The sequence below is a fragment of the Aythya marila genome (genome assembly GCF_965140915.1).
Source record: "Aythya marila genome assembly, chromosome: 3".
NCBI classification, from domain to species: Eukaryota; Metazoa; Chordata; class Aves; order Anseriformes; family Anatidae; genus Aythya; species Aythya marila.
Genome location: NC_139044.1, coordinates 64964837 through 64992425, shown reverse-complemented (window position 1 = coordinate 64992425; position 27589 = coordinate 64964837). Strand labels below are relative to the sequence as shown.

The window sequence follows — 27589 nt, the reverse complement described above, 5'->3', positions numbered from 1 at the left end:
AGAAGCTATAATGGTGGTGATTAAGGTGAAGGTTACAAGAGGCTTACACTACTTAAAGCCGAAGTAACAATGTTGTAATTGTGCATCGCTTCTCATTTTCCGAGATATGCCAATAGACACTTTTGTTTTGTGAACTGAACCTCTGATTTCTAAGACAAGAATACTCTTACATACACAGAACCATAGAGTTATTAAGGTTGGAAAAGACCTCCAAGATCATCTGGTCCAACCATCACCATACTACCAGTCACCCACTACATTGTGTCCCTAAGCACCAAGTCCAACCTTTAATTTCTCATATGGAGAGGTAAAACCCCCAAATTAGCATAATATTCAGGAAATTGTAAATATTCTTTTTCCCTCTCTTTCAAGATAAGTCTACTTCATAAACTAAAGACTGTTTTTCCATATCTAAGAGACTACAAAAGTATCCGTGGGAAAATTTTCCCACTTGTGTGTCCTGGAATTCCATAAAAGACCTCTGAATTTTAGCGTCTTTTTCTCATCTACTTAGAAGAACACACATATTTTTATAATTCTTATAACAATGGCTACCATATAGCAACTCTAATGCATGGTTTAGTAGATTTTATAAGTTATTATTCCAGCATAAAACATAATCAAACAAAAATACAGGGACGCTCAAAACAGCATGTTATATAAAACAGTGCATATAACTGATTGCTGTTTGAAAGCTTCAAGTTGCAAGATCATCAACCATTGGTTAAACCAACAAAGTGCATTTTAAATACTTCATTTAATGTTATTAAAATATTTTCATATTTGCATACAGAATGTCATATGGCATATTATTTACAAAATAGATCCATGTTATATAAAATCGTTTACATTCAGTATAGGAAAATTGTCATTATTCTGGCTAAATAACAACAAATCAAGCCTGTTCCCTGTATGCAAACTTTTTCTTAAACAAAGCTGAACAGCCAGAACACTACTTTTCTCTTATTCCTCACTGTCCTTTAATGTCATCTAAGATAGCCTCCATCCAAAGAAAAACAAACAACTACCTTTGCTTCTAACTTACAACTAGCACACTGCTTTTGTCTTACAGTGGGTAAAAGACCAGAATTATGATGTGAACATCATTAAAGTAAAAAACAATTTTAAAGATATAAAAGTACATTATCAAAATTAACTCAACCTTGGTTAATCTGAGTTTCCATACCTCACCTTGTCAACTTTTGTTATTCTAATTTCAGGCTTGCAGATAATTTTGATTAAGCATGTAGAATACATGAATGGTATTTGTTTTGCTGACAAAGTATTTAAACAAAGTAGGACTTGCACAGAATCTAATTACTTTCTTTCAGCATCAAAGAATTTTGGAAATTTGGTTGAGCAACTTTTTCAGTGAAAAGAATGCTTTCTTGTCTTAGTACTCAAATTTAGTTTTATGCAAAAACCTGCAATTAGACACGTGAAAGCAATGGGCCTTACTGAAGTAATATAAATCTAAAAAGGATTTGATACAACTAAAATATTTATGGTTTGAAAGTGACCTTATTTAATGTGACAAATTAGAAATTAGTTTGACATAGTGTTATGACAAGTTTTATGTCATAAATAGTGGCAGAACTCCAATTTATTTAATCTACACATTTTCAGCTTTACTGAATACATAAAGTACTTGTGAAAATAAGGCAGGGAAAACACTTGAGTGAAACACTTTTAACAATATTTTGCTATTTCAGGTTAGAAAAACAAATTTCAGTCCATAAAGTTTATGTAAAAATATCATAAAAGTTAACTTTAAAATTTTTTTTTCAAGAAACTCAGGGTAAACAGAATACTAGAAGTTCCCTCAAGGCAGCTGCCTTCAAACTGCAACTAGAACTGGACTGAGAAATCAACAAGACTGCTGAATAACATGTAGTATGTTAAATATGGCTGGTGCAACATTATTTCTTCACCCTCAAAATATTAGTGCAAAAGATTATTGCCTCTTCTGTTCCAATTACAAGTTTCAAATGAGCTGCTATTATTGATGTTAATACACGAATAGTATGGGTGTGCTGATTTTTGAAAGCTTTCAGTACCTTTAGAAACTCACATTAATACTGAGTCACTTAAGTTTAGGAACATAAACTTGTACTCAGTGTTTTTACTCTTGCAGTTTAGTGAACAGAAGCTGAAAATAACCACTCATGATATCAAAAAGTAAAAGTGGCCTTTCATTTGTACACCATTTATGGCAATATTATCATTTCAAAACTAGTCTTTAAGATTGATACATAGGCTTATATAAACTTATATGCAATCCTTTTATCATTATAAATCAAAATCAGAAGAGCATAACTAGAAGCATGTAACAGAATAGTGTTACAGGAAAAATAACTATTTCTTGAGGTCTCATATGAAGTTGCCAATTAAAAAACCACTGTTTTCATACCCAAAGTACCCACAGTTGCGCTCTGTCATACCTACATCTAATACATTATTATGCATGTTACAGGTATGCTGCAGTAGTACATAAACAAAACTCCATTTGTCACTATCACACAACAGCTGTGTTCCCTGGCTGTGATTTGCGAGAAGCCAAATATTAGAAGTTTTTCAAGCATTTTCTCCTACCCTTCCCCTCAGGATAAAAAAAAAAAAAAATCAAAAAAAAATCTGAGTATATCACGGATGTGGATGCACTCAATAATCATTTTATTCCTCTGTTACAGAAGATTTTCTAGGTCTGAGAACAAGATCTTTGATAGAGGTAGTGATTTCCTGGAGCTCTTTCCGAATGGCATCTGCTCCTTCGTCCTCTTCTGTTTCATCACTGTCCCCCTGTTCAGTCTTCTTAGTCTGACTGATCAATTGTTTCACTACTAATCCCTGGTATTTGACTAACAGAGAATGCTGATCCTGAAGGGGGAAAAAAGAACAAAAAAAAACAAACAACAAAAAGAAATGTCAACATTATGGAGAAGGTACACAAACTTTTAATTAATTGAAGAATAAATGTTAAAAAACCACACACATTCTTCCATTCTTGTCTAAAAAAGGTTAGTGATGCATGTAGTTCCATCAAGGTATTTTGCAACCTAACCTAAATTCTGTGAAAGATAGAGATAGAAAAATAAAAGTACACCCATACTGAGGGAACAGGACAATTAACCACTGCAGCAGTAAAGCAATGCAGTCAGTAAACACCATCAGTTTGTGCTGATTAGATATAGAATTTGAAACTTTATTTTTGAAGAGGTACATCTTTTGTAAGACTGAATCAGAAAAGTTCAAAACCATCCACGCTCTAGGTAGGAGGAAAGAGAATTTTAAGAATTTTCAGTAATTTATAACATTCCGTAATGGATAGCTGACTCTACAGATAAAAGCAAAAGCTACAGTACAGACAGATCACTTAAGGATTTTTAATTTTATTTAAAAAATGTTGAAAAGAGATTCCTGAAATGATATACTTGAATAGAAACATAGATCAGACAAACTGCATACTCTGCACATAAAAATTAGACATGAAAAGCAAAGGTGCTAGTGTTATACAGCAGAAGGAGTCAGTATGAGGCACAACTCTTTATGTTTAGTCATAGAAAAAATGTGCTTTCCTACTAAAAGGCTAGAAAGGAATACCTCTGGGATCTTGCCGCTTAGGAAATTAATGATCTGTGGTACAGATCTCCCTGGTGCATGAAGCATACAGTGGGTTGAAAACTGAAATAACAGTACTGATGTCAGGTGCAGAACAAGAGCTGGATCTTCTGTTACTTTTAGCTGTTCAATCAGAGCTTGTCTATGCTGAAATAAGACTTGCCTAAGAAACAGGAATATATTAGATTAAAATATGTTTTCCATTCTGTCTTATAATAATTAAAATAGACTCTAAAGCTCTTCTAACATTAATAATGCTACTTTCTCCTCTGATCGACCAGTTCTTGATTAAAAAAAAGCACTGTTGTAGCTCAGATTTTGAAAAAATCCCTAGTGAACCTGAACTGGTATGTTGTAGTAACCAGCCAGCCAAGCAAGTTAGCTAAATACAAACTCTCCTCTCTGACTTCTCCCATGGAATTAAGGCTGCCTGACTTTGTATTTTTCAGTTAAACAGTCTGGAAAGAAAGATTGCCTCTCACACTTTCTGTGTGACTGCTACCAAACTACCATCTGACATTTGTGCATCAATAAAGTTACATTTCACACAGTGTAAACAGAATAAATAAAATTAAGGTACCTTTCTTTCTTTTTGTCTCCTTTTTTCACCATAATATCACAAATATCTGCTGCAGAATCAAGGTATGAAAGGAAATCTTCTAAACTCTATTAAAAAAATAATAATAATCTGTGTAAGTAGGTTAGAAAATAAGCTAACTACTGTTCATAATTAATCATTCAAATAGATGACAATGAATACACTTAGAATAAACCATGGTAGAAAAACAAAAAAGTATTTAGTAAAAATTAAGTTTATCCACCTTCCAATAGTTAACGTATTTAAATACAAAAACTATACTATCATGTTAGTATTAAAAATGAAATACTAAATAGGAATTCATTCTACAATTCTTTATAGATTTTTCTTCTTTAAAAATGGTCTTTTGCATATAAGAAATTATAAATTGCATTCCTTTATACTTACACTGCCATAATCTGGTTTTTATTTATTTATTTATTTATTTTTAAATACCCAAGAATACTAGTTAAGGAATACATGGGAGAACATCAGGAGCTTCAGAAAGTAAATACAAGAAACACCAATCACTTTAAACTGCAGATTCTCTATCAGCTTTTGTTTTTCTTATAAAAGATACACTAGAGTCCATCTGGAAGCAAACAGCCAGGTGACTATCAATATCAGAATGTGAGATCACCTTTTCACCTCTTAAAATTCACAGATATGAAAATGTACTTACTCTCACTGACTTACATAAATTTGAAAGATGACTTTGCCTTCAGCCTTTACAGCAGCAGCACCATTTACGTACTACACTATGTGTTTCAGCTGTTTATTAGCATAGTATCACCAGAACAGAAAATGTGAACTCAAAAGATTCTGGAATACTTTACCTTGCCATTCAGAGAAGTATGCAGTTTAGTTAAAGGACCTTTGGTGTCTTCTGGCAATTTACCTAAAATCTTGGTCCTGACCTGTATGAGAGAAGAATGGAAACAATCTGCAATATGAATTACTATTTTAACTGTAGGCATATTTAAACAGAAGTTTATTAAATATTAAATAGGTATCACTGATCTATTTGAGACTGTCAAAAAAGGAACTGATAGCTGCATACCTCACTTGTGATAGCAGAATAATTTTCTGTTGTCATCATTGAATCAGATGCTAGGAAGTTGAAAATAAGATTTGTAATGTCTGTACAGACAGTCTTCAACAGGTGCTTGACAAGGTTAGTCTGAGTTTCATCTGTTTAAAAAAAAGATTAAAAGTTGGAAAGTGACTTATTACAGCAGATTCATATGAACAGTTATCACAACACTTCCTAAATCATGGACTCTATCAACCCAGAGCAGTACAAGAAAGTTATCTAGATACATGAAGAGTATCTTCCCTCATTTACAGTTCTTCATTCCTCAGTGAAAACGTGGACTTTCGGGTCTGTAAGAGCATTTGAATGCACTGTTAGTACTTCAAAGGTGTATCTGTATGAGCAAGAACTGTTAATGAACAAACACACTGTTGATTCTATTAATCAACAAGCAGAAGTATGAAAAAGAAAAGTCAACAAGACAAGCAGTTAAATGAGCTGGCATGCGACAGAAGATTGAAATAGCAGAATTTTAAGAAAAAAAGAACCAGTGTACAAGAACAGAGGCTAATGGGAAATAACTAAATTTATTTCAAAAACACGTTTATATCTATTTGTTCTGTGTGTGTTAATATTTCCTTTTGCTGTAACTTTCCACAGGGAAAGTTTCAAAGAAAACTGAAGAGCACAGAATCTTGGAAACATTTACAGCATTAGGAAAATGCTGTAGATATATACATTATATATAAATACATAAAAATAACATACATGTAATTTACATGATTATATATATATATAAAATCTATGTTTATGTATAATCTATAATATATATATATGTATACGCGTGTGTGTGTATATATATATATGTGTGTGTGTGTGTGTGTGTGTGTGTACACATGTGTATATAAAGCACCTATGACCATGTTGATAAACACTCTTCGGAACCACTCTGATGGCAGGGGTAAGAACAGGAGTTGGCCTGTTAGTAATTCAGCACTTCTGTTTCCAACCAATAAAAAAAAAAGAAAAAAGCCACAAGTCTTTGCTTGTAAGAGAAGTCCTTCCTGTAATAATAATAATAAAAAAAAAAGGTGGATAAAGAAGACCCATTTCAGAGTAACCCACTGCAAAATGAACCTACACCTTTTTGAAAAAGTACTTACAAGGAGCAGTTACTTTCAACACCAAACCAGAAGAAGGTTGAGAGGTAAGTTCTCAAGAGTCAGATGCTATTCATTGTTTTCACTAGTTACACAGGTGACAGAGTGAAGTCAGTTTAAAAAAATAGTAAAGAGACAACAAAAACTAAAAGGGACGCAAACACTTTGGAAGAAAGGCCAAGAACACAATGACCTGGACAGAATGAAGACTGTGGATATGAAATAAAGAGAATGTGTTTCAGTAAGTGTGCAAAGCAGTGCACCCCAGCAGGAGGTCAGTTTTAGACACCGTAAATACATCCCTAAGTTTTAATTTTCTTAAAACTGTTGCTCCTCTTTGCCTCTGAATATAGATTCTGGAATAAATTCAACATCCTTGAAGGAGTGTATTCATTTTAACTATGTATTTATTATACCTGTGAAATGCTTTGTTCCCTTTTCAAATAACCGAATGTTGTTGTACAAGTTTGAGAATTCTTCCTGCAGGTCCTTCATAGTCTGTCTTCTGCTAGCTCCAGAGGAAGATGTTGAAGATGTAAAAACGGAACGCACAACTTCCTGGTAACTTTTTGTTAGAGGTCTTAGAACAGGGAAGATGAAGCAGAAAAAAAAAGGAATATTAAGCAAAATGTAAAAATGCTGAAGATTTTTCCAAACATACCAATAGAGAAAGCTATGTCACAACAGAGTGAGTGGGACATAAAAGCCACAGAATGATGATATAAAGCAAGCCCATAAAGTTTATGGTTTTCTCATGTCCTTATGGTTTTCTCATGTCCTTTTTGCCCTGAACACATACACTCTCTCATGGAACATCTTTTAAAATAAATTATTCATCTTTGCTGACCTATCTTACCATCCGGTTACACAAGTGCCAGTAGTGCCACAAAGGACAGAGGACATACAAGAGCTGTACATAAGATGGCACTGGTGAAATCCCAACATAGATCAGTGTAAGAATGTGGAAATATAACCGTGACCCTGAAATCTCTTCCTGACACAGGACACAGAACTTCCTACCGCTTGGCAGAAGCATTATTTCTCATTACTGTGACAGTACAGCTTTCTAATACAAAAGGAAGTATATAACACAGATCTGCACAGAAAGAGAGTATCGATTCACTTCCATCAGTAAATTTGTTTTCTCTTGATTCTGTTTTCTTGCTTAGAAGATTCATCTGAAATGAATCACAGACTTTCTAACTCTGTTTGAATTACAGAAGTTACCTTATTAGATGTTCAGCAAGTTCTGTAATAAGCTCCTCAGGGCAGTCTTGCATACGGGTCTTTAAAACATCCTGAATTTCCTCTTGGGTCATGAAAGGGAACTCCATGTGCTTATTCCTATCTGTAGTAGCCATAAACAACATTCATTGTCAAAACTCTATACTTAACATTGCTTTAGTTACTCTGTGTATGAGACATTGAAACGCCTCATAGTTCAAACATCCTCAGAAGAAATGCATTACCAACACAAAGAAAAGGATGACTACAGACAACAGTAACATTTTGTACATACGAAAAATTGATGAAATCTCTTTTGATCACAGTTATTTTCTGTTACAGACAACTTAAGAAATATACAAAAACATTTTGGTGGAAGATTTCAAACTGTCTGGCCTATATATATGGGAAGGATGACCTTACCAAGACCGAACAGATATTTTTTTAATGTCAAAACTGAATAGAATATTATTACTTGATATTCACAAGATATATTTTTTAACCCAGTTAGTAGTGTAGATGATCATGTAACAGAGAGTATCTTCAACTTGAGGTTATAGTTCAAGATTACATAAAATTTCAGACAGGATACAGTAAGAAAATTAGGACGAAATTTGGGTATTAAGATCACTTTCTATGCTGCATATAAATTATTGCATCTGTATTTTTGTTTTGGGCAATATATTAAGTTCATCTGCATGCTGCAGATGTTAGTTTTTACACTTAAGAATGAGATCAGGATGACGACAGGGAACTGGAAAAGCAGAGGCATTGCATATTCCAGCTGCAGGATAAAATAGGGTAATTCTGCATGTAAGGTAACTGAAAGGAAATCAATGAGTCTTCCAGTCCTGCTACAGTAGCAATGAAGAACAAAGACTATATAAAACAGATGGAAAGGGGACTTAGATCAGTTTTTGGAAGGGTGTTATTTATATTTGAATGGTTACATCTGAATTTATCTTGGGATTTTAGTTCATGAATATGATGACTGAGTATTTTTTCTCCTGTACAGGAAGTAACTCAAAAATGAAGTTAATCAAACAGCATTCATGAAACACTATTTAAGTCAGTCTATTTATTACAACACAGCACAACTAGCAACAACTGTAAAACATGAAAGGTCACACACACACACAAAAAGGTTGATTTAACGCTGTGTTACTCAGTAACTCATCAATCTGGAAAAATAACTTCATTTATATGTGAATTACAGGAAACTATGAGTAGTATCACGTAAAATTAAGACACTGTGCCTCAAAACTTCAAATATGTTTAGAAGTGTTTTGCAGTCACTATTAGAAATCTAGATACTACATATAAAATGGAAGCACACATCTGGTACTTGAATTAAAGAAGTAACACATAATTATCACTGTTTAATTTGCAGCCACTGTTTAATAAAAGTCTAACCATGTAGGCATCTGCTTATGAGGAAGCCTCCATGCTCCTTCTTCTAACAATCAGCAGGGAGAAATGGGCACCAGTAGGGAATGATTCAAACTCCTCCTATAATACAGATCTAAAACTAGTCAGACTGATGGGCCTTCATAACACCTACTTTCTGCCACTAAAACGTTGGCTTACAAAGGTAGCTAGCTAAGATGTAAAAGTCTCATTAATACAAGATGAATCTTATTTTAAAATATTAAACCTGTATTTTCATGCTTATGAGGACTAATGTCTAAGTAGTATTTCAATGCTATGAATTGTTTAAGTTAACCAGGCTTTGGAAATGGATGGGAACTACTTTATTAATCATACACTATTCAGCGTGAGTTAAGAAACCAACTACAATATCCCTATCACAGAATCACAGCATGGTTGAGGTTGGAAGGGACGGACCTCTGGAGGGTCATCTGTTCCAACCTCTCAGCTCATGTGGAGCCACCCAGAGCTCCTTTCCTAGTACCATGTCCAGATGGCTTTTCAGTATCTCCATGGAGAAAGGCTCCACAACCACTTTGGGAAACCTGTGCCAGCACTTCATCATCTGTACAGTAAAGAGTGTTTACTGAACGGATGAAACATCTTGTGTTCCAGTTTATTCCCACTGCCTCTTGTCCTGGCACTGGGCACCACTTAGAAAAGCCTGGTTCTGTCTTAACTGCACCATCCCTTTAGGTATTTATATACATTAATTTCATCCTGAAATCCATACCATTTCCTACATAAAATCAAAATTTAAAAATATCTGTTTTATTTTCCATTACTTCGGTTTCTTTTTCAAAGACTAAGTTAGACTATTCAGTGAATATGTATTTACATTTCATGTAAATAGCAGTATTATATCCATTGATATAATTCTAACTGAATAGTATTCTCATATTTTTTGAGATTTTACCTGACCTTACCAACATAGTGGGGAAATTAGAGATGATGAAAAGCAGGTGATATAAACATGTCTCTACAAGTAGACAGTGCCCAAAATAAAATGATGTACCTGTGCTAGTTGTTTGTGACTCTTCATCACTGTCAGCATCCTTCCTTCCTTTCTTCTTGGTTTTCTTAATCTTGATCTCTCTAGCATTACCACCACCGCCTCCTCTCACACTTCCACTGCCCTCTGGTGGAGAATTACTTGCTTAATTCACAGTTCTAGCATTTAAAAGTTTATAATATTATGGTAATTTATCTGCAGTCCTTGTTAAAGGTAAATTAAGAAAATGAAAAGTCAAAAACTTGAGTCGAAAGATAACCTACAATACATATGCCAGAATACTAGTGTTACAAGTTTCATTCTTTAGAAATAGAAAAACATACTAAGTGAAGGCTTCATTTTAACTAGTGTCACAAATAGACACAAATACTAACCACATATGCCATTAAAAAAATCAGTAATACCTTTTTCCAGATGAAAACTGATGAGATACTAATTTCACTCATGTAATGGGAGATTTTCTAATGGCTGAAAACAGCATTTTAGTAAGCAGTTAGCATTTTGTTCAGTGATGCTGAATAAATAAGTTACTCAAAAATATTCCACATAATGCAACTTCATTGACTTTCATAGAAATAATCCTCCAGGCATTTACCCCAAATATTCTTGAAAATGTGCATTCAATTAATACTTTTTTCAACTGTTCCTAGATGACTGTGAAGCAGTAAGATACTCCAGTTCCGACAAACAACAAATTACTTAGTTCATAGGTGCTGTAACCCACATATTTACGCTGCAGATAGCATCTCAACTTACAAAACATTCCCTCTGTATAATGCAAGTTGCTTAGTTGTTTGCTCCCTTTTTCATTGCTCATTCCCTTGTTCTTTGACTTTAAACTCCAGAATAATTAGTTCTATGCACGCTCTAAGTCTTGAGAAAGTAATTATTTTTCCAGTTAAATATAAGGTCCAAGGTTTCAAGTTACTATGTTACCTAACAGTACTATCATCATTTGACAAAAGGAAACACAAGGGCAAGATGCTGCCACTTAGAAAGCTAACTGCATAGCATTACTTTACAGGAACAATAAACTTGTCCAGTAGCATCTAGCAGCACACTGTGAGACCTGAGTTTCTGACCTCCCATAAAGCAAGAGTGGATGTTTTTCACAAACTTATTTAATACATGACTTTGTCAAGTTTGTCAAGTGCGCAACATATTAGTTATTTTGAAAGCAAGCTACTTTCATCCTGCATTTTACTTGAAAGCCACACAAAAAAGCCACAATCCACAGTCAGTATCTCATTCAGAGAGCAATGAAGTAAGTGAAACTACAGCTGGAAAAGAAGCCATAGTTTATGACAACAGGATGGACTGTAACCTACAGGAAGGATCATTTCTGCAGTGTCCGTATGTATTTATTTGTAAGAGACTGCTACAAATGGCATTATAAGTGGACAACTGACAATTTATTTTGAAATCACTAAGTACATGGCACAATCCATATTTGTATCAGTGACGTTAACACTTAGGCCATGCCACATTGCACTTGCACAGACAAGATGTTAAGGCAATGTGACATTGGCCACATTTTGCCATTATGCAGCAACACCTAATTCTTAAACCATAATTTTGAATGTTGTGAGGTAACACACATAACAATCAATACAAAAACACTTCAAGGTAGTCTTGCTTATTGCGCAGCATATGTTATCTGTGGATATGAACAAAACTCCAAATGGTACATGCTCTGTAGAGACTTTAATCCTCAGAAGGCTGGAAACTGAAGTCATTCGATTTATGACAGTTCAATTAAAGTTCAAGCTTCTCTACTTCAGCTATGGCCTAGAAAAATCTACTGTCTCTTGTGGCAAGAGTAAGTTTAGTTTCCATGCCAACTCAGTCATGGCCTTTTAAGAGTAGAATCTTATGTTTTATTTTTCAAATTAGTATATTCAATTAAGCTAGATGCATCAATGCTCTGTTGCTTTCAATAGCATATAAAACTCTGCATGTGTGTTCAACATAGATTGCTCAGCTGTGCCGTAGCAACACAACAGTCATGTAAAATCTCTGGAACTGAAAATACAGTGTTTAGTCCGAAAAATGTTTTAAAAACTAGAAAGATTTCAAAGGGTTTTTTAAGCTACACATTTTTATTGTCCCTCAAATTAAAATTTATTCCAAACAGCCACCACACAAGTGGAACAAAGTATAGAATTAATTTAACACACAATATACCATAAAGTAAATTGTGTGAATCTCCAAATGACTGTTATGTATGCAAACATAAAATTATTGGCATGGGATTCTCAAAAAGAAGCATAACATTCTCAAAACAAAAACAAAAAACAAACAAACAAACAAAAAATTAGTATCTCATTTCTGAAGTTAGACCGAATGATTTTGGAAGTAATTTCTGAACACTCTTAAGAAATTCTTCTGGATCCCTGAAAGTGTAGAGGATAAGAGTGTATCTACACTGTGTAGTAAAAAATGGTACAGATGTGTCTGAGCTGGTTCTACGGGACCTCACATACAACTCATTCTTGTGTGAATATACCATATACACAAACAAATGAACACAGATTCCATTTCTAGAGCCATGTGCTTTGTTCTGGACTAACTCAGGATTTCTTTATGGTACTTCATCTGTACTGAATCTGAAATGAGATCTCAGGTACATAGCTCAGATACATCTACAACTACAGTATAATCATGACAAGTGGTTGGATTGTTTCCTAAAGTATCTTCAGCAATGGACTGGAGGAAACTAACGGACTACAAAACAGAGTAACTTCATAATTAAATATTTTTAAGGCTAAACATCTTTTTTTTGCATAAGCAAAACACTGATGACTTACCAGTTGCCTTCTTTCTTCTATCATCTTTTTTGTCTTTTTTATTAGCATTTGAATTTTCTAAAACAGAAGCCTGTTTTAAATCTTCTTCAGTGATTAAGTGAACAGGGTTATTTTTCATTTCCTACAACGAAGGACATGCACTTAGTAGGAAAGATAAAGACAGCAACAAAAGATACATACAGGAGTATTTAAGCCATTTAGCCATTTCAGAGTATACTAATTTAACATTATGTTTTCCAAGACCAACACATGAAGACGTATTTAGTCCTCTATCCAAACTCAGTATCTGATCATACTGTTAACTGTGATGGTGTTCCTTGAATATACACTAAACTACACCAACTGCATACACAAACTCTTTCCTCATTTTTTGCTTGTCTTCTTAAGCTGTATTTCAGATGAGAAGTAAAGAGATGGTAACAGCAAACATAAAGACAATCAAACTATGCTCCAAAATTCAACGTAGCATCTTGACCAATGAAAAACTGTACCTTTTCAGCTTTCTGTTTCATCATATCAGAAAACAGATCAGTACAGCTGCTTAGAAATTTCTCACTGACTACAATGGTGTCGCTGAAGACTACACCTGAAGAGTTTTTGTTCAAAGATCTCATCACTTGCTGAAGCAAAATTCCACAATCTTCTGCTGATAATGAACTTGGCAGAAGAGTCTAGGGTAAAGAACAAAGAAGTCATTTACATACAATAATGTATTCTGGAATGGACAGACGTGTGGATAAACAGATTTGCTCTTAGCTACTTAAAATATATTTAATTTATAACATTAAATGAGTAATTCAAGAGTAAACACTACTTTAAATCTCCTAGCATCCCAAAAACATCGCTCAAGTTGATCAGTGCATCAGTACACCAACTTCAAAATGCAGTTCAACAGATGCAGAGTAACACCAGATACAAAACAACAACACACCTCCTTCCAGGAGACAAAGTGATACTCTAAAGCCTAAAATAAGGATTTATCTAGGACAAAATGGCTTATATCCCTTAGTGAAATGAAATTTACATAAGAGTTCAGTTTAAGGCTTTTTCCACAAGAGTACCAAAAATATATATTGCTCTCTAGCAAAAAACATTAGCATTAAATTTAAAATGAAAAGTTAGTCTTAGGTATCTATCAAATGAGTACTGACATGGCCTTCCTCTGCTTTTGTTCAGACTAATGTAAAGGAAAATAAAGTCTGTTTGTTATGACATTTTGTCTGAATATTTTTGTCTGACAACATGGGATTTACATTAATGTAGCTTCAAGAAAATATCATCTGACACAAAAATAAGACAAAGCAGTTAAATCCAACACCAACAGAAAGGATCACTTACTGCTACATCTATCCAGGTTCCAGAACTGACGGCTTCTTCTACAGAAGCTTCAACCTGATCCACAATTTCTTGACCAACACAAGCTGCTCTCAGAAATAAGAGTTTTGTGGACTTGTATCTTTTTTTAATGTAGCCTGATGGGTCAGGGATTCCAAGTCTGTATAACGCATCAAATTCTATAAAACAGTCAGAAATGTATTAAATTTAAATTCCTTCTTATACTACTCATGCTACTTACAGTATCTTATATAGCAATTTTCAAGAAAAGCAGGAAAAAAAGAATTACATATAGTTTCTATATGCCCAAGTGCAACTTCAAGCTGATGCTGACCTAAAACTTGCTTCAATACAAGCTACAGCTAAACGCAGTCAACAGAAATATGAAGAATAAACCGTGGACATGACTTCAGTCCAAGTTTTAGAAAAAAATGCTTCTTTCAGATTCTTAAACCACTACATTTATCTTTGCAATGACATCTTCCCAAATTATTCTAACATAGCATGAACAATATTTACAATATGGAAAATGTCAAAATCTTATGTTTTCTAAAATTAACCCAATATACTCGTAGAATTGTTCAGTGCCTCACAAGCAAAGCATTTAAAGTATTTGGCAGTTTAAACTTAGATGTTCTGAAAACATTTAAAGACTTTGACGGATACTCTAAGTTGAGCAATATTATGGAAGCACTTAAAAGTACTACAGTACGTAGCAAAGTATGTTGAGCCTATTCAAAATGTAAGACTAATAAATGGCCCTCTGGGACCATAAGGGTATGCTCCCCTTTTTATTCAGGTCCACATTTTCCCACAGCTCCCATTTTAAAACACCATCACCAGGCATCAGTCAGCTTTAAGTCAGATAGACATATCTGGATTCATACCAGAACATGAGTGCTATCCACTCTAGTTCTGCAAATCTTACTGTGGAAAAGGTTCTTCCTGCGCACTGCATACTTCGCTATCAGGACAATGAACAGTCAAAGTTTGTTTGCAATCTGTGTATCTGACCTACAATTCCCAATTATGTGGGCCAAATACAACCACCTGAAAAGTCCACTACAAGCAGTCTATTTAAGAAATGCTTTCAGAAAAGTAATAGAAGTAGCATTTTTAACACCCTTTGTGTGAAATAAAGTTACTGTTTAGCATCATGGTTCTCTCTGCTAAAATATGGTTCCTTGTGCTGAAGTAACACAACTATAACCAAGACGGTCTTTTAAAAGGAGTATTAACTGTACTTATTACCACTTATACTTGCAGAGCTTCACACTAGATAGTATATATATTAAAGTAAGACTAAATACCTATGCTAACTTTAGAAAGATATTTTATCCAAGAGAACAAAGATTAATTACCTAAGTAACCATTCTGCTTGAAAAAGGAATCCACCCAGTTGCTCTGTGTTCTGGCATAGATGTCTGGAACAAACACAGCCTTATCCTGTTTCCCACCAACCACGGTGCCTTTTAGACGACCAGCGTTAACAAGTTCTTCTAGCACAGCTAAAAGAAAGAAAAACAAATGAAGCGACATTTTGCACTTTGATGTATCCATTAATCTAAACATAGCAATTATTTTCTCCATTTTGTTTCTTCTTTTCCCCCTCATTAGTTGTTTTTCTTTTTATTATTAATTGAAAGAAACTAGAGACCAAACTACAAGTGCTTGTTCGAATGAAACATTATCAAGTTCTATCCATTATTTTTAGCACTTCTAAGAATTTCTTGACAAAAGCTCGCAAAATCATCCAACGTTCTGAAAGAGTGCACCACTACGGAAGGATCAAAAGTCTCTTTATTCAACATAGATCTGGACAGTTTCAGCTTTTAATTTAAGAAACGCAGTCATAAAAGGTTTGTTCTCTGAGGAGACAATACAATATAAGAGTATTTTATTAATAGTGTTCTCTTTGCATTCACTGTTTGCATGTTAGACAATATGGAAAATAGAGAGATCTGAACATACTAAAAGACATGAAAAACTGCTATCTAAAATGCATAAATGTTAGCACCTATCATACGGTTTACAATGAGTAATTTTACAATTGTACTGTCTTTATGGTTTAAAATGTTCACAGTGTTGCCAGTAATAAATTCCTTGTAACGAACAAATATTGCTTACAAAGAATGTACTGGTATCTGGTAGAACCAAAGTACTAAACCTTTCTTCATGCTAACTACGGTATTTTCATTCCATTTGAAATGAAACACACTGCTAATAATGACAAAGATAAAAGGCAAGGAGTATAAATAATGTCACTGAAAAGATATTTTCAAGTTTCCAACATTTGTGGAAAGTTCCAGTGAAACATTACTGAGTTCTATTGATTATTTTAATATTATCAATAATAATCAATTATTTTCCCTGGCTATGGCAAGGGAAACCACAGCAGGGGTGGGTAGAATTAGTTGGTCATTAAGGTCTCTTCCAATCCAAACCATTTTATAATTCTATGAACTGATGTTGTACCTCTGAAAAATTGATCAAATGAGCTCTGGCAATAAATAAAAACTTCTTTGAAACCTATGAAACATCAGAGGGAATTAAATATAGTAAGAAGAACTAAAGAAAGAGATGAACTAACTCATTAAAAATAGAGACAGTACTAGAAACACACTTAGCCATTGTGCTGACTATTGGTGACAGGAAAACACTTGAACTTCAATTCAAATTAACATTGTACATGAGCAATACATAATCATGTACTTGCAGGGCCTGTAAAAAGACTAACTGCATACTGAAATTTGTTGCCTACTGCAACATTGCTGTAATGCAGTTTAGCAGATTTTCCTTTTAACCTACTGATAACTGGACAATACATTCCTAGGGAAAAAAAAAAAAAAACAAAAACACCTTAATTTGATTATATGAAAGCCGGGCATTTATATGATTTGATTTAACTGCTAAGATTTTCATTTGTAATGAATATACTTGTAACAAAGCAAGAAGGTAAGCAGAGATTTTCCTGGGGAGCTCAAGTATGCAATGCCCTAAAGGCAAAAAGACTCAGAAGAGAGAGATCAACTTTCATGAGAAGAGATGGAAAACCATTAAAGGATTCTGTACAGCTACAACACTTGGTCAGCCAACACACAAGATTAATGATGTTTGAAGCATCATCTTGAACAGATGGGAGGGGATTCCTCGTAGTCAAAGAAAAGCTGAAATATTAGAAGTGAGAAACAATTAAGTACTGCCTACAAGTTTCAGTAGTTGGATAGGAAATCTTTATGAATTTCTATTTAAAGAGCTGCAGAAAATAAAGGTAAACAGTTTAAGAGCATGCTTTATCTCTCAACATATAAAGACATTTAACTATGATTGTAACAAAAGCTCTGCCTCTGCTATCACAGAGAAAAGTCAATAAATGAAGTCCAGAGCAGTTAATGCTGTTTGGATACACAAAATCTGTCCCCTTTTGTGTGCTTCACTGATAAAATTGCCAGTAGCTAAAGGCAAATAACGTAACAGATGACAAAACGAGTACTGTACTTCTTGCATCATCCTGCCCCCAGAGGCATTTCGTTACTATATGCTTTCATTGCTTTAGATACAGAGAACATCTCTTCAGTTATGGATAGCACAAAATGTTTAACACTTTTTATACTAGAGAGAAGCATACTGTTCTTTACTCCAGAATTAATGGTATATACTAAAATGCCTCTTTGAAGGTGCACTTCTAGTAATGAAGCATCTCTGAATTAACTAATGAAAATACAAAACAGTCTGAATGAAACTCACAGTAAAGTAAATGTTCTTGAAATCCATACCGAGTGATCAAGTTACTTATAGGTGTAGGCCTCGGAAAAAAGAAAAACAAAACAATGTGACTAAATGACCTGAAATGGATGTGAAGAATCTAGAAACAAGAGGTTATTCCAGACGGACAAAACTATGTAGTATCTTTGCCCCACTCTGCTACACTGACAAGTAACACAGGTGACAAGGTTTTAATTGTAAATTACTATGATAAAATATAACATAGCTATGATAATTACCATAAGCAACCTTTTTTTTTTTCTTCATGCAAGTTGACACAAAAATTTTCGATCTATTAAGAAACATTTCCTACAGAAATGTGTACTGGGTAGATGTTAATACATAATTGACAGGGGAGCAGTGGAATGACAGTAAGGATAGATATTCTCCAAACAAACCAACCAACCCTTTTTTTTTTTTTTTTTTTGTAAAAAATGTAAATATGTCTCAGTTATACTTTCCTTGCTCTCCTGGAACTGAACTATATCTGAAGAAACCTATCCATGAGTTTCTTTTCTTTCTCAGTCTCAAGTGAATTTGGTCTTTAAAGAACTATGGAAAAAAATAGTTTTAATATGTGGTTGCAGGTGCTGCAATTTACCGAGTAATCGCACTGAAGAGACCACGAATGCGTGCTCGATGCCGGGAAACAAAGGCTTCTGTGAAAATCACCCCACGGTTTTCCTGGTCTAGTCGTCCATGAATAATTCTACCCAAACGCCTGGATAATACCTGTAAATAGGAGCAGGGATGATTGCTAAAACTGTAATTTAGCTAAGCAATGTTAAACAGAAATTATTTAAAAAATCTGTATTAACAGACAAAACAGATAGTTGTGCTGAAAAAGGTAAATCTAATTATTAGATATATTGAGAATGTGTCTAACTGTATGTAAGTTGACGTCATTATGTTGATGCCATTATAGCCCACACTTCAAATCAGTGAATTCAGCTTTCCTAATAATGCTCTCTTCTGTCTGTCTTAAAAGGATTACAATGTATGTATCCAATACAGAAAACTTTGCAAAAGAAATCCATGTGGTTTGGAGATGCACAATCAAAACTACGTTTTAACGTTTCTATTTATTTTGTATGAACTAGAGGCAGAGAAATTCACTATCAATTTTTTCAAACAGTCAAGAAGTAAAATAGCAATAAACACAAAAAAGGTTTTCATAAATGTGCAAAGTGAACTAAACCTTCAGCATTGCCCAAAAAAGAAGGAAAAAACATATAATAATTTTCATTTTTAGAAATGTTTTTTGTAGAAGCTAACCACGTAACAAACATTAGATGAATTCTGTTCACAAATTAAGAATCAGCAAAGTTGTAATTAATATGACTGCTCATTTAATACACCACAGAACTACCCTTTGAAAAAAGCATCTTCCAAAAAATATCCAACCTTGACTGAAAGTCTCTGATCCTCCCTAATCCTTTTAAACACTTAAGATAGTCACTAACAAAAGTTTTTATGAATGCCTGGCTTCAGCTACAAAAAACTATGTTTACTTTACCCTTCTTGAATAAACTGAAAAGTCTCTACCATTGTATTTCTGCCTCCTGCCTAGCTAACGGGACTGATTAATTTACCCTTACATCTTCTACTATGTCAAACAGTGAAATTTTCAGATCTTCCACGAGTCTAACTTATCCCTCTGTTCCTAACACTCAAAAAGACCCTGAAGAAATGTTGCCCAATACTGAAAAGGCAAACATCAATCTCAATCTGTCAATAGCTGTCACACTGAAACCTTTACATAGTAATTCTTTTCTGCTTAGAATGACAACCAGCCTGTCACAATTAAAGCCATGGATATTGCAAAGATGACAAAAGAAGGTGAACACAATTGATTCTATGTTTGATAGGTTGGTGGGTTCCATCACCTGTGTCAGGAAGTCTCCTGGAAGGTCATATGCCTTGCAGAGTTCGGATATTGTCACCTGGCCAGTTTCTTGTAGTTTATCATTTATTTCTTCTGCTAATTGGTCTAGGTAACTCCTTATTTAAAATCAAGGGAAAAAATAAGAGATGAAATTGATGTGAAATTTAAAGTCAACCTGTTATCCACATGCACTTCCCCTGATGAATTATTAATTGGCCTGGCACTATACCCTGTTCGGGTGCATATTCTCAAAAACAAACTAGAAGTTATTTTACTTGAATAAAAGAGAAAGATGCCAGTGAAAATGTGTGTTTTTAAAAGCCTTGTAATCACGGCAGCTAGTATTAAAATTGGTCGTTTACCTGCTTGTATGAATCTGTCAAAGAAGAAGAAACTGGAAAACATTTTATGACAATGAGACTTAGAAAAAGGGCTTTAGTAAACATAGTATGTCTTAATTATTTCAAGAAAGCCATGAACTACACATTCTTTGCCAAGAATAAATCTTGCAATGCAATCAATAACAGAGACAGCGCCATAACAGTATTACTTCAGTGTTTGTTGGCATGTTGAAAGCCACAAAATAACTCATACGTCTTAGGCTTGTGAGGTAATGCAAGAGGTAGGTGAAAATGAGAAGGTTTGTAAACAGCTGAGGCAGACAGCAAACCCACAGAAAAAATGAGATCTGTCTTCTGAGCACAAAAACATGAAGAAGTAAGAAATAAAACCTCTGAATACTGGGCAGAGACAGAATGTCTTTGTCCCATGGCTTCAATGAATACCTTCAGACTGGCATCACTAGCCATTTTGAAAATAAACACTTATCATCAAGCAGCTGTAATAGCAATCAAGAAAAATATATTTTGCCTCAGAAACAACAAAGGCTGACTCTCATTGTTAGCCTGTGTTTCAAAAAATAGACGAGATTTGAGTTATACATGTTGCTCCTGAAAGCACTCACTCATTTATAAGCTGTCCCAGCACAAGCTGAATAGTTTTGTCTGATTTAACGATATCATTAGCTCTGTTTTCTATGTGCAGAAGGTCCACATTTATTATCTGAAAACAAACAAACAACAAAACTGTTATAAGAATTTTAAATTGAAAATCATTCTTAAACATTGAGCTATTATACTTACATATTCTTAAGGAAAGGTGCTTTTATTTTTTCTAGTACTGCATACATATACTGCAAATCTGTGATTTGGAATAAAGCTTCACTGGGTAAAAATACTCTTTTCAACTGTGACAAGGTTAACAGAAAGCTATGCAATACAAAATTGCAGAAAGCTATGAACAGAAAATATTAAATTATCTTTCAGAAAGGTTTTCTGATTCTAAGTGATTTTTCTTTGCCAGAAGGGAAAATTAGTCTCAGAGGAAGACTACTGGAGGATAAAGGTTAGTGGAGACAAGAGATTAATGAAGGAAGAGGGAGGATCCAAAAAGGCATATGCAAAGTTAATTATGCATGCTCAAGCAGTTTTAGATTTAAATGGGAAACAATTCTTTTTTCCCCTTAGTCTGCAAAGGAAGAGACCATCAAGAAAATCCGTTTATTTTGGTGCTGATTTCACAGATCACAGAGTATCATTAAGTACAAAGGAACTCTACATAAAACAGCAAATGGGTGCGTTAAATAATCTGCAGTGCTCTGACAAGGGCTACCAGCTCTTCATAAACTGTTCTCTTATTAAAAAATGAGTGTGACTGATGAAGTCTACATTTACAATAAACATGATAAAAAAAGGAAGAACGTATTTTTTTTTATTACTAAAAAGTTACCTGTTGCAGGTCAACAATGTTTATTCGACCTTCAAAAAATAAAAATAAAAATATACTTTTAGTATATAAAACATACTTGAGCAGGTTTAGTATACAGCATAGTCCATTGTGTACAGAACACTTCACTACTTTGTAGACTAATTAAACCAATTTCAGCTTTAAATATTGACAAATCACAGAAATCACTTATGGTAAGTGCAGGATATCCCATGCTGTTCTACACTATGGCTTTGCTAACAACCCAATACAGAAACTCCAGGAAAAAAAAAAATAAATCACTTTTTCAGCTCCCTCCTGACTGGTTTTGCCTTGATGCTGATCAAATTTGACCATTAGTCCATGAGTATTAACACAGAGGCTGTCAAAGCTTCTTACCTTTGCATGATGCTACAGTCAAACATCAGCAACAATAATTTAAAAATGTAATTATTACAACTAATGATGTGAACAGAGAATGGTTTTGAAATTCTGAGCCCAGGGCAAATATCTGGGCCAGATACTAAAACGCAAACTTCCCTTCAAGTGGGTTAGTAGACCATTTGCACCTCAGAAATTCTACATAGGCAAAAAAGAATCAAGTAACGTATCTTGATATGTTTAATTTAAAGCCTAATACAGATTTGAAATAAAAAATTAAATAAACAAATTCACATGTAGATGAAGCAAGAGGAAGCATGACCACTTTTTTGAAATACTCTGGGTACTGAAAAAAACTATCAAATTCTTCCCATAGCCTTCAATATTAACCTCCAAGAGAAGGAAAGCAGATGTGACACTTACCACCACAAACATGAAGCTCATCCCGAATCTCCCTACAGATCTGTGCTGGCGTGACATACTCTTTTCCATCCAGTGTATGCACTACTTCCAACTGCTTTTCTGCGATCAGTTTAGTGACGATTTCTATACAGTTCCGTTCTGACAACCTATCGGCAGCATGAAGAACAACAGGTTATTCCAAGCACTCACAAACTTTAAATGCGTGTTTTGAAAATACTGAACAGAGGGAATAAATTGATTACTCGCTGTTCTGTGCGTTAAATATTTCTTATGACAGTCACTTTGTGTTCCTACTTTTCTGATGCCCCACAACTCACCCACGCAGCTTTTCGTGCCCAAATCATCGCTGGGAGGTGATTTCCACTGCCCAACAGCTGTCAGCCTCTTCCACAATAGGATCGCACCTTCCTGTGAACGCGGACAGCGCTGCGCTTACAGGATTTCTTTACTACCCTTATATACTTCTTCATTTTTTTCGTACTTTATTTATTTTTTAATATAAACGAGTTCTGGGCCACAGAGTCTACTACCGAACTGCTGACGGATCAGAGCGCTGGGCCTGAGGATGTTTACCGGCCGGGACTCCGCGTCTCCCCCGGACCTAAATACGCCCCCGGGGACCCCCAAACCCTCCCCACCCCCCAAAACTCCCCAACACCCCCACCCCAAACCTTCCCCCCGCCGTGCCGCCGGGCCTGGGGGGAGGCCGTGGGGCCAGTATCAGAGCCCTGCCGCCGGCGGGCTGCGGGCACCGGCGCGGCGCCGCTCACCTCTGGGCCACCTCAGCGAACTGCGCCCGCTGGAAGTCGGCGGCCAGGCGCCGGATCTCCTCCCAGGCGGCCGCCATGGCCGCCCTCCCCTTCCACGTCGGCCCAACCGGGCGAGCTACGGGCAGCCAGCGCGGACAAAGCTCCTCGCCGCACCCCCGCCCCCCGGCCGCCCACAGCGCCCCCTCCCGGCCCGGCTGCCCCCGGTCTGCGGGGTTACATTTATTTTTTTATTTTTATTTATTTTTATTTATTTATTTTTATTTTTATTTTTATTTTTATTTTTATTTTTATTTTTATTTTTATTTTTTTATTTTTATTTTTATTTTTATTTACTTTTATTTTTAGCGCGGAGAATGTAAATTAAACTTGGTTTAATGCATGAGCCAGGCTTTTGGGGTGTTTGTGGGGACGTTGACGGAATTAGAAGAATGACACTACTGACAAATTTAGGGATGCTCAGACTGGTGTGTGAGGCGCACGGCTTATACAGCTGCTCAGTGGCAACTCCATCACATAGTGAGCCCAATCTGTGTAGCTGTCAAACCAGCAGCCAACCACGCATTTTAAGGGCCCTTCTGCCCTTATGTGGCATCAACGTGTCCATGGGAGCAACTGAGAACATGGGAGGGCTGACTGTGCTCCTCCCTCACGCCCATTGGTGAAGGGCCTGGAACACAAGTGCTATGAGGAGCGGCTGAGGGAACTGGAGTTGTTTAGTCTGGAGAAGAGGAGGCTCAGGCAAGACCTTATGGCTCTCTACAGCTACTTAAAAGTGTGGGGAGCTGGGTGTTGGCCTCTTCTCACAGATAACTAGGACTAGAGGGAATGGCCTCAAGTTGCGCCAGGGGAGGTTTAGGTTGGAAGTTAGGAGACATTTCTTCTCAGAAAGAGCAGTCAGGCTTTGGGACGGGTTGTCCAGGGAGGCGGTGGAGTCACCGTCCCTGGGGGTGTTTAAGGATAGGTTGGATGTGGTGCTTAGGGGCATGGTTTAGTGGGTGACATCGGTAGTAGGGTAATGGTTGGATCAAATGATCTTGGTGGTCTTTTCCAACCTTAATGATTCTATGATCAAAGCTGCCCACCGTCAGCATGAAATGGAGTGTGGAGACAGCCAGCCCCTGTCCTGGGCAACCAATGCCATGCTGCTGGGGCTGCAGTTATCCACCTGTGTTTCCTGATGGTCATTCCCAGTGTGAACATACAAAATGGTACTGGCATAGTATAACAGCATGTTTATGGTGGGATAGATACATGGTTTGGATTTTGATGGCCATTTGCTGCGTGAGGAGAAACCGGAGGCAGGATTCATTGAGCTCAGGCATCTGAAATTAGCTGTTGAATTCTAGGCTTGGAGTCCTCCATAGGCAGGGATAGTCTCACAGAGTGAGATAGTCTCTTCAAACTGTTGTGTAGCTCTTCCTATTGGGAAAAAGAAGTGGGAACTTAGATCTGGATTCCTCCTACCTAACCCTAAGTGTATCTGAGGTGCTTTGCTTATGAGTATAGCCTAGTCTGTGGAGAATCCCCCCTAAAATCTGGATCTCTCTTTGGGCTGGCCAAATTGGGCACTGTAGTTAAGATCCAAAAGTGTAGTGTAATGAATTAGACCTTAACGTGAATCTGTGGATGTAGTCATCTGTAAACGTGTTATTTTTTTTTTTTTCTTTCTTTGAAGTTTAGAGTTGTTTTGTTTTCCCATTGTGCAAAGAAGGGGCAGGTGAATCATATAAACACAACAGTTATATGTATATTGATATTCATAAATTGCAGGTTCTGAACCCTTTTATTTCTAGATATATGTACATGTTCACAATATACCCCTTAGGATTTTCCATCCTGATTGTTATTCAAGTAGCTCAAGTAGCTTTTTTTTTTTTTTTTTCCTTTTTTTTTTCCTGTAGAAATCAGTGTTTTATTTGGACAGTTTATAAATTAAATCTTCTGTTGTTAAAATATAGTAAATGATTAATTTTGCTATATATGCTCAAACCTCTTGCAGCTAACTGAACTGTAAAATGTTATTTTCAGCTGAGATTTGAGTTTTATATGATATGTGTGTTGCTTGAAAATAAAGTTGATACAATTAATTTTACTAGTGTTCTAAATTTTACTGATTCCAGAGCCACGATGGTTACAGAAGTATTTTTATTTCATTGTTGCAGGTATATAAATGAAATGTGAAGATTTTTATAGCTTTAATGTTGGTAAAGGATTAAATAAACCTTTATCTCCCACGTGCCTGGTGACAGGACGAGGGGGAATGGGCTTAAGTTGAGCCAGGGGAGTTTTAGGTTAGATGTTAGGAAGAACTTCTTCACTGAAAGGGTTGTGAGGCACTGGAACAGGCTGCCCAGGGAAGTGGTGGAGTCACCATCCCTGGAAGTCTTCAAAAGACGTTTAGATGTAGAGCTTAGGGAAATGGTTTAGTGGGGACTGTTAGCGTTAGGTCAGAGGTTGGACTCGATGATCTTGAGGTCTCTTCCAACCTAGAAAATTATGTGATTCTATGTGATTCTATGTAACTATTATGATATCAATCGATTGCCACATTTATTGATACAGTACAAAGCAACTAATGTGTTATGAAGGCCATGTACAATATTGCATTAGTTCACTCTGGCAGTATCAGTTACCCTTGTCTTAATTGCAGACAATAAAAAAAAATCGTGAGGTTATTAATACTGTCAAGATGAATCAATGCTGTATATCTGATGTAAAATGCATTATACAAGTTCATATTGTAATATTTATATATGTTTATACATACTATACTGAACTCTCTTCCCAGGGAACTTGGAATTTCTACCAGTCCATTGAAGGAATATCAATTAATAGAAGAGATTTTTCAGTCCTACTTGATGATGCAATACATTAACGTCCAAAAGACCGAAACATGAAGAACCACATTGAGTGCTGGCACCTGGCTGCCTAGCATTACAGAAAGTTATAACTAATGGTTCTACATTCTACTCAGTTGAAGGTATCATTTTCAACTAAAAGACCAGAAAAAGTCTGTACATTCATTGCAACATTTAGAGCAGAGACAAGCATTACCCTCAAGTACACAAACTCCTGTACTATTTGTGTAGAAACATCTAGTTCTGCTTCCGAAACTTCTGTCAAAAGATCCCAGGCACATATATTTCCATACTCTGGAACATTGGCTCCTAAGACTGAGTAGGAGCGTCTTTTATTTTTTTATTTTATTTTATTATTTTTTTTTTTCGAGCTCATCTTTCAACTTTAGAAGCTTTCCTTGAAAGAGGCAGGAAATCTGAAAAATACATGCATTTGGATTTTCTGTTTTGATCTCTGTGTTCACATATACTTTTATTGCACATTTCATGGTATCTGTCTGTTGATTTATATCATTATCCTGAAATAGAGATTAATTAATAATAAAATAATTGAAAGAAGGCATCGATACAATACATGTTTGGAGTAACTGGTGATCCCTAAAATTGCCCTTGGTGCATCCTTTACTGCAGAGCAGGCTATTCAGATATTAAAGATTTTCAATCTTGGAGGAGATACCATGAATGTATTTGCAGCAATGTGTATACTATGAAGACAGTGATAACAATGTCTTGCGCATCATACAGTCTCACTTGTAGACCCACCAATTTCAGTCTGTGTGGTCATTCTTTTCTGAATTTGTTTGTAGTTATTCAGGAAAGAAGAGAATGTGAGAGTGTATTCAGTCCTCACATATTAAACCTGTCATGAAAAAGTATTGTTATTAATACTGTTGAAATCTGGATAGCTAGGTGTAATAGGTTAAACGTCTTCTGTGTCATTTGATGTAGCTGTTGTTCATCTCAAGATAGATCAGGAAATGAATCTATTGATGAAGGAAATCCACAGGACTAGAGGACAATGCTACAATATTAAATTACTGTGCAAAGGTTATGATGCCGTGTGGAAACAATTGTACTAATAATATAGTAGGGTTGGTTTCTTTTGACATAAAGGTTTTTTAGCAGTATATATAAAATACATAGAATGGATGAAAAATGTGAAGTAGAAAAGAATGAAGTTCCTAAGAGGTGTGGTTCCTGCAAAACATTTTCACTTGGCATAAAATATCAGGAGAACAGTGATATGCATAGTGTGTTTTCTTTTCACTCAGAAGGAGTAGTGTAGCATCTTGTTCATCTGGGAATTAAATGTATCTGATATTAACAGAGCAAGAAAGCATAAAAAAGTGATTATTTGGTAGACTGGACTGTGTGCAGACTATATGTTTTTTATCTGGGGCATTTTGATAAGATAACCTGCATAGACAGGAGATAACAGTGTAACCACAGTAATGATTAAAAAAAAAAAAAAAAGTAAATATGTAAATGAAAATGAGTAAATACTTGTCCAACAGGTTGTGTGGGGAACATTTTCATATTTGCAGTCCCT

The 27589-nt window shown here is 35.5% G+C and overlaps 1 protein-coding gene across 1 annotated transcript; it reads right to left on the bottom strand.

Annotated features, from left to right (window-relative positions):
* Positions 1-635: 635 nt before the first annotated feature.
* UFL1 (UFM1 specific ligase 1) lies at positions 636-23313 on the bottom strand. The gene is made up of 19 exons (XM_082758346.1): positions 23183-23313; positions 22413-22558; positions 21633-21661; positions 20809-20906; positions 19846-19960; positions 18561-18691; positions 17942-18000; positions 15556-15702; positions 14198-14373; positions 13351-13530; positions 12860-12980; positions 10056-10178; positions 7616-7736; positions 6805-6968; positions 5256-5386; positions 5032-5112; positions 4199-4284; positions 3601-3781; positions 636-2877 (listed from the first exon to the last, which is right to left on the bottom strand). The coding sequence occupies exons 1-19, from the start codon at positions 23257-23259 to the stop codon at positions 2674-2676; spliced, it is 2370 nt and encodes a 789-aa protein (XP_082614472.1). The 5' UTR covers positions 23260-23313; the 3' UTR covers positions 636-2673.
* Between the last annotated feature and the right edge of the window lie 4276 nt (positions 23314-27589).

Excerpts from the sequence above, each read along its gene's own strand:
- UFL1 (XM_082758346.1), bottom strand. The coding sequence starts at position 23,259 with ATGGCGGCCGCCTGGGAGGAGATCCGGCGCCTGGCCGCCGACTTCCAG. Across the intron at positions 15,703-17,941 it reads TCAAGAACATTTACTTTACT|CTGTGCTAGAAGAACTTGTT; the intron begins GTGAGTTTCATT and ends TCTTTCTTTTAG. Across the intron at positions 2,878-3,600 it reads TAAGCGGCAAGATCCCAGAG|GATCAGCATTCTCTGTTAGT; the intron begins GTATTCCTTTCT and ends TTCCCCCTTCAG.